This window comes from Rhamphochromis sp. 'chilingali' (genome assembly GCF_963969265.1).
Source record: "Rhamphochromis sp. 'chilingali' genome assembly, chromosome: 1".
Taxonomy (NCBI): Eukaryota; Metazoa; Chordata; class Actinopteri; order Cichliformes; family Cichlidae; genus Rhamphochromis; species Rhamphochromis sp. 'chilingali'.
In genome coordinates this window covers 13,330,200-13,338,009 of record NC_137929.1, presented here as the reverse complement: position 1 = coordinate 13,338,009, position 7,810 = coordinate 13,330,200, and the positions used below count along the sequence as shown (strand labels likewise).

Sequence of the window (7,810 nt, the reverse complement as noted above, 5' to 3'; positions counted from 1 at the left end):
GCTACATGTAAACACTGCTACATGTTAGGTGAGCTAACATTTAACTGACTGCACTTTTTTTCAGTCTCAGTTTAGGTCATTTATGTCCTTACTGCGAATCACTGAAAGGAAAAGCTGGCTTTTATCGCTCTGATGTTACGCACATCATGCAGCACAGATTCATCTCTGATCACAAGACTCATGTTTCAAAATAAAAGCGAGCTAAGGCTTGAATAGAGGACGACGACTTTATGACAATCGCAGAGAAAAGAGCAACGAAACGATTTAAAACTTGATGAAAATGTTTTCTCTCACTGAAAACGAGCAAATCCTAATAAACAGCATGACTGGCCCTCTGCTGTGAGGGGGCTTCAGTGGAGATGACTTCTGCTACAGCGACCTTCCTACTACCGGATGGTCACATGATAACGATCAACGTTATGACAAAAATCAAATAAATGTCGAAAAAACAAAGACAAAACTGATCGGTGGTAAGGATGAACTCATTTGAAACCTCAAGCTAACGGCCATTTTTTCTTCTCATTACAAACTGCACCTGTTGTCTTTTGTCATCACAAAATAAGCATATCATTCATTCACTCCAAAAAAAAAAAACAAAACAAAACAAAATAAACAAGAAACTTAATATTTACAAATATTTTGTCTGTTTTTTTTCTTACACTTAAAAATGTACAGCTCTGATCTTCTTCCAGATGTTTCGACTCCATCCGTCTCCCAGTTTGGTATTTTCTTCTCTGTCCAGTGACCTCAGAGTGAGCGCTGAATGTGCCACAATGGCGCCCTCTAGTGTTAGCTTATAAAACAGACAAGGAGAAAGAACAGAGCCGAATGAAAGGACTCGTTTGTGTTCTCTCCTCTGCTGTAGCTGTGTGGTGCTGAGGTTAACTACACAACCCCTCGCCACCTCCTTATACACAGGAGTGAGTACAAAAGGGTTCATATGGACGCATCAGCCGGCCGTCCTTCTGCTCGACACTGTTAGCTGAAAGATGATCGGATCATCCTCTGTCCTGTATTTAAGGCTGAGAGTCTTTGTCCAGTCTCTTTTCCACAGCTACTGTCCACAGCACTGATCCACCTGCAGCACAGCCCCACTCAGTTGTTTTATGATTTACTTTGTGCACGTTTCCCTTCCACTGAGCTTACAAAACCTCTGACAGGAGAAGTCAGGCATGTGTTTCCCCCACCTCCCCTTTTAGGCAGTAATAAAATAGAAAACAAACAATCAAACAGGCTAAAGCTAGAGCACAAGCAAAGACAGCACCGGTGACTAAGTTCTCCCATACTGGACGTACGCTACCACGTGGGCTCAAACAGCAGCACATCAGCTCAGTTTACATACTGTTGACATCTTCATCAGAGGATCAGCAGGGAGCGCTGCTGAGCTGCAGTGGTCTCCACCAGAGTGACGGAGCAGGAATCACAAACAGCACAAACCCACCGTGTTGTTTCCACCCTGTTCAGGAGATCTGAGCCCCCATCCCTTTTTTTCATGTTGCAGCTCTGCACTGCAGGCCCTGAACGCCTCCCGGTTACCCTCAGTGTGCTTAGAGTTTAATTTACAACCGACGAGCTCACAGATCATCTGCAGGCAGGTGAACGAACCCTTAATGTGAGGATAATAGCAGAGCTGAACTGAGGTCAGAAATAGTCAGGAACGGTGTCGACACAGTGAAGTCAGCTGTTTGGGAATTTGTCTGATTATCAGTTTGGGGGGGTCGGTGTTAAATAACAAAGGCGGTGTAGGATGGAGAGAGGAGGAGGGAGGGAGCAGTGATGATATGAAGTCAGAATACACATGTGGCAGACATAAGGGGGTCAGACAGGAGCAGCATCAGTCTCTGCTCTGTTTTGTTAATAACGTAGAAAAATAATTTTGTACAATCAAGCTACATCGACGGACGCTTTACCTCACGTACCCTAAAATGAAAAAGTAGTGACAGTAAGATGGAGGCTGCACATGACACCATGACTGAGTTCACAGCTGTTGCTTTGATTCTAACGTTTAAGACTTTTGGCATCGACTCCGTTTTAATAAATGAGTGCTGGGAGGCGTCGTTTGACTTCAGGAGCTCCTGCGATGCTCCTGCGATGCTCCTGCGATGCTCCTGCGATGCTCCTGCGATGCTCTTACTCTGCGGGAGAAAACCAAAAACCAAAAGTAGCAAACATGGAGCGATATGACTCGTTTAGATTTTGGGAAACGTGCATCGACAGGTACAGTGTCCTTTTCCCCGCGTCTTTAAAAATAATTCATGCATAGATCCCCCACTGAGAAAACCCTTTTATATACTTTCTCCTTTGTACACATTTTATATAGAACTATATATAATATCATTTCTCTATATCTATATTTTCAGAAAAATTCTTTCCACACAATAAAAAACAACAATTTAACAAATGCTTCAAACAAAACAACAAAAAGAGAGAAGATGGAAGAAAGAAAATCACGACTGAGGCCAGTTTGGCACTTTGTCATGAGAACATGACAGAACTCTGTTAGTTGACGGTAAATAGCGATACTCTATTTTTCTTTGGTTTTTCTTCTCCCTCGATGAGAAATGAAACACAGCAGTACTTACTTGGCACCTAAAAATGCTGGTAGAATGAAAGATATCAGTGTTTTCATAGTTATATGTTTAGTGTACGCCTCCCCCCTCCAGACTGCTCAGCAGATCGGGAATTTTTAGAGAAGAGCAGGAGGGAGGCGTGTCAAATGAGAGGAAGAGAGCAGTAATAAAACACGGATGTAGAAAAGAGAAGCATAATGTGCACATAACACACAGGAGATGGAAAAAGAGATGACGCCAACGTAAAAAAGAGAAAACAGCGAGGAGCGAGAGAGCATTCGTCCCTTTGACAAATGTTGGAGGTCTTGAGCCTGGAAACAGCAGACCGTCTTTGAAAACAGTATCTTTGAAAGATCTGAGTCACCCACCCCAAACTGCTCATCTGCTGCTGGACACTTCAGTTGCACCTCCACATGCCACCAGTGGAGGGAGCTGCCAAGTTTCACAGCACATGACGCAGCAGGTGTAGTTGCTTTTGGAGAAAGAAGAGAATAAGAGGACAGAACGAAGGCCCACGTCTAGAGGCCTCCCTTCCAGAGCGGAAGCAGAGCCAGTGTTCCTGGTCCCTAGGTGGCGCTGTGTCGGGCCTGTCCCTACTATACCCTGGTGGTGGAGTGGGGGTGGGGCAGGGTGTTGTTGTGGCCGGTGGAAGGGAATGTGTTGAAGGCGTGAAGAGGCTGCATGCTGGTGATGGTGCTGGGGATCACGGTGATGGTGTATGGCGTCATCAGCGGCACGTTGTCGGGGGCGCGGCGCAGCGCCAGGGTGTAGTCGGGAGGGCAGGCGGGCCGCAGGATGTCGTGGGGTCGCATGGGCTCCATGTCGTGGTGAGCGTCGTGCTCCCAGTCCTTCATCTGCAGGGACATGATCTCCTCCTCCTGGCTGTGAGCCAGGTCGTTGGCGGGGCCGCCCCGCTGAGGGGACAGCCGGTGCCGGCGCATCTCGTGCCGCTTGTCACGCTTGTAGTAAAGGGCGGCGAAGGCCAGGATGTTGAGGAAGAAGAGCGACGCTCCAACTGCAACTGTCACGCTCAGTTCGGTGGAGTAGTCGCGGGTGTCTCCGGGAAAGAGGTCCTGGGGCGGGCGCTCTGAGCCCTCGGGCTCAGGATCTGATGGGAAGGTAGGGTAAGGATGACGAGTGGTTCGAGGAACGTTGTTTCTGGGCCTCATGGTGCCGGGGTCACGGCCTGCGGGGGAGCGCGTAGTGGTGGGAAAGAGCACGTCGTGCAGGCTGTGAAGATGAGGGACTAATTCCAGCCAAAAGGCCACTTTGTTAGCTCTGTAGTTGTCTCTGACACGAGGTTTCAAACCGATGTGAAGGTACTGCTTGTCCTTCCAGTTGAACTTGGTCCAGATGACCTCCTCGAAGCGGTTGGGCTTGGTATGAATGAACTCGGTGTCCTGAGGGACGGGCAGGTTGGGGTCCCTGGTGGAGCATAAAGGTTAAACGTTTCAGTTCAAAGTTATATTCAGTCTCCATTATAAGTAACATGTGGCATCAATACACTGAATACAGACAGGAGGCCCATTCTCTGTGCAACCTTTAAACTATCTAAGACCAACCGGCTGCTCTGGGATCTGGATGCTTTTGGTGAACCAGTATGTTCAATTCTTCAAAGCCACACGGGAATTAAACTAGCAACCTAGATTCAAGTATTCAAGATGACTAGAAGGCTATCAGAGAACATACAGTAACGTGTACAGTTTACACTACTGTGACATGAGGCCTACCCAGTCTTTGCGAAGTTAGTCCAGTAAGTCATGACCACAGTGCTCAGCATCACATCATTCTTGGAGAAGTTGCACGGGAACAGGTCCGTGGCACCGATCATCGGTACGCCGAACACGTAAGGTATCTCGTCTCCGTGCGCGGCGTCGGCCCACTCGGGCCGCGTCTCGGTTTGGCAGTGGTGGTAGAACGTGTAAAAGTAAACTGGGGACTGAAACTCAGCATGGAGTTTGGCAGTGGCCACAGCTGGTGCCACCCACTGGTGGTCCGTAAACAGGAAGCGAGTGAGAAATCTAGAGAGGAAAAAAAAGTCTTTCAGATAACAGAAGGAGTGACAGGCAGCAGAGAGGAAGCATGACTGCATTATCCAAACATGTCTGTACTGTGACTGTGGTCCGGCTGTGAGGGGTTCGCAGGCCGATCTGTCAGAAACACCGACACTGAGATTGGGAGCCGACTACCTGGGGGATGATAGCATTACTGGCCACAGAGCCTCAAAGGTTAAGGCGCAGACACACCGTGATGTGGATGAGTGGCTCTCTTTAGCACGCTTGTCTTGTTTGATGCACTTCACTGGGCTCACATGTTACTGATTCCATTCTTTACTCACATGTTTTAAACGCTTAAAGCACTTTCACAGCTTTTTATATTCTTTTGAAAATTCATGTGAACTCAAGCTGTCAGAATTGTAATGTAAGCTTTGATAATTGTCCACATTTGTCATTTTGACGATTATCCGTTTATTTTAATGAATACAGCAAACAGAAAAAAACGAACAAATCAACAAACGCGGCTCCTAATGAGACAAAACCTGATGATGCTGCAAAATGCAGTTAAGTGAGAGGAGGCTGTAAAATGGAATAACTGAAAAAGTGGCAGTGTACAGAGGTGGCGTCCTCACCCTCTGGGTAGCCGTAGAGGTTGTCAACAAAGTTGGAGATGGTGTAGTCGAACGCCGCAGCTGAGATGCCGTCGTTGTCCTCACTGTCGTCCACAAACTTCAGCCCCTCTCCCTGGTTCACTCCTATCAGGATGTCATAGTTTAGGAGCTCCCCCTGGTGGAGCAAATAAGGAAGAACATGCTGAGTGCTGGAACAGAGCCTGTGTGCATCACAAGTCTACAACAGGAAGTGCAGCTGAAGCACAGCTTTGTGAATTGGCAGCATTTCATTTCCCAGTAAACAAAATAAAGATTAGCTGTTGCCATGAAATTCCTACTATAAAATGTAAATACTGCAATATATGCAGGGTTCATACACATTTTTAGGGTCAAATTCAAGCACTTTTTAAGCACATTCAAGGTCAATTTTCAAGCTTTTCCAGCACATTACCAAAAAAGAAGCATGTTTCACTTTGCATCACCTCAGTAAGACCTTGTAAAAATTTAAACAAATCATCTGAGGTCGATTTAAATGTCTTTTGTTCCCCTTTTGTTAAAAGAGCAGCACACAAAAATACAGAAAAAGGAAACGGTTGCCTTACATGCATATAGTGTACAAACTCAAAAAAACACATTCCTCTTAAAAATTAAGATGTGCAAATGTGAACAAATCAACTTGTTAGAGATCTTCATCTCCACTGTAAATAAACAACAAGCCAGAGAACAAGAAAACTGCACCAAACACCACAAACACCAACAAATTAATGTCTTCTCATCAGACATTGAAGCTTCTTTCCTGTGTGACATAAAAAATAAGAGACAGATGTTTGTTTGTTTTTTTAACTAGTTAAGCACCCACGTTCAGTCATCCACCCATTCACGCACACATTCACGCACTGGTGATGTAGCTACAGCCACCCTGGGGCGCCACCAGGCCCTCTGACCACCACCAGTAGGCAACGGGTGAAGTGTCTTGCCGGGTGAAGTGTCTTGCCCAAGGACACAACGACCGAGACTGTCCAAGCCGGGGCTCGATTACAAGGCGAACTCCTAACTCTTGAGCCACGATCGCCCAGTGGGGACATGGGGACATTTCAATTTCCAGCAGGAAGCTCCCCCTTTTTGTTAAACCCTTTAGATCAGGGGTCGGCAACCTGCGGCTCTTTAGTCCTTATAGTGCGGCTCCGCGTGGTTTGTGAAAATAAATTAGCTGAAGTGTATTTTATTTATGTTAGTTCTTTTTTTAACTTGTAGTTCTAAATTGGAAGATTATTGTGATTTTGCAATATACAAATAAAATTATATTTTCTTATTTTTTCATCGCTCAAAATAAGCGTCACACTCGCGGAAGCCGGTGTACCCGGCGAAACGCCGTGCATTTATCGAGCCTTTCAACCCCAGATAGGCCAATTATGGCTCTTTGGCTCTTTGGGTCTTAAAGGTTGCTGACCCCTGCTTTAGATGAACAGAGTTTTTTAATTAAATACATAATCTTTAATAAATGTTCTCTTTTATAAAAAGTAGGATAATTAAAAAAACTTTTATTATACCTCTATTGAGTAGAAAAAAAACTCGTGTTTTCTGTCGTCTGTTATATAATATTAGTGATGTTTGTGACAATTAATTTCTTAATCGGCTGGACTAACCAATAGTCCACAACCAGGAAACACTGAAATTTTAAGTTAAGTTTGAAAACAGTTTAAAAAAAAATACCCCATTCCAAAATGTCTTGTGACAATCTCATTGGCTTAGGGAGTGATGATGTCATAGATCTTAAGAATCTTAAGTCCTTTGATGTTTTTCCTTAAGTAGGGGTGAGAAACAGCAAGTTTTAGTTCGTTTCAGCAGCATCTGTGTTTGCAGCCTACAAAACGTTCACCACAAGCTCTTCAAAGTCATCGTATAGAAACTCCAACATGTTTCCAAGAAAAAAACAACCAATTCAAAAAGATTACGCCGCCTCTCCTTCCTGGCGTGGCCGGCCAATTTCCCCAAATGGCTCCTCATCCTTCCAAAGGGCGTTAGAGGAGAGTAGGAAGGAAAACTACCTTCTCCAGAAAAAAATGCAACAAATTGAAGAAGAGAAACTTCAACTGGAGGACAAATGTAGACGAATGGAAGCCCAAAATAAAGAGCTGGAAGAAAGACAACAGCGCCAGCCGGACATAAAAATTATTAATGAGGGCTGGGGAATCAAGTTTGCTCAGAGCCGAGAGCAGATTGTGCACCTCATTAAAGAAAACAGGCAAAAGGCAGAACTAAAAGAAATGACCAACCATCTCCAAGACAAGAAAACGATGACTGATAAGATACAACGGGATCTCCAATACATGGACCGAAAAAATCGGCTCCTCCAAAGACAGCTCCATGAAGCTGTGGAAGAAAAGAAAGAATTCCTCCAACAGAAGGAAGAGCAGGACAAAAAGCAACGAGACATGCAGCACGAACTGAAGAGCATGCAGGAAAAATACCGCATGCTGAAAGAAAGCCTGGATGAAACACTGCGCCAAAATAAAGACCTTCTTCAACAGAAAGAGCAACAGCAGGAAAGACTGAAAGAAGGAAAACGTATCGTCCAGGACTTTGAGTCTAAAAATCTAAAACTGCAAGAGTTTTGTAATCAGCTGGAGGA

The 7,810-nt window shown here is 45.1% G+C and overlaps 1 protein-coding gene across 1 annotated transcript; it reads right to left on the bottom strand.

Moving 5' to 3' along the window:
- Positions 1-3,166: 3,166 nt before the first annotated feature.
- LOC308399879 (neuroligin-2-like) lies at positions 3,167-7,096 on the bottom strand (the record flags this gene model as incomplete). The annotated part of the gene is made up of 4 exons (XM_080887287.1): positions 3,167-3,995; positions 4,301-4,656; positions 5,183-5,353; positions 7,058-7,096. 4 exons carry the CDS (start codon positions 7,094-7,096, stop codon positions 3,167-3,169), a joined length of 1,395 nt encoding a protein of 464 aa, XP_080743413.1.
- Between the last annotated feature and the right edge of the window lie 714 nt (positions 7,097-7,810).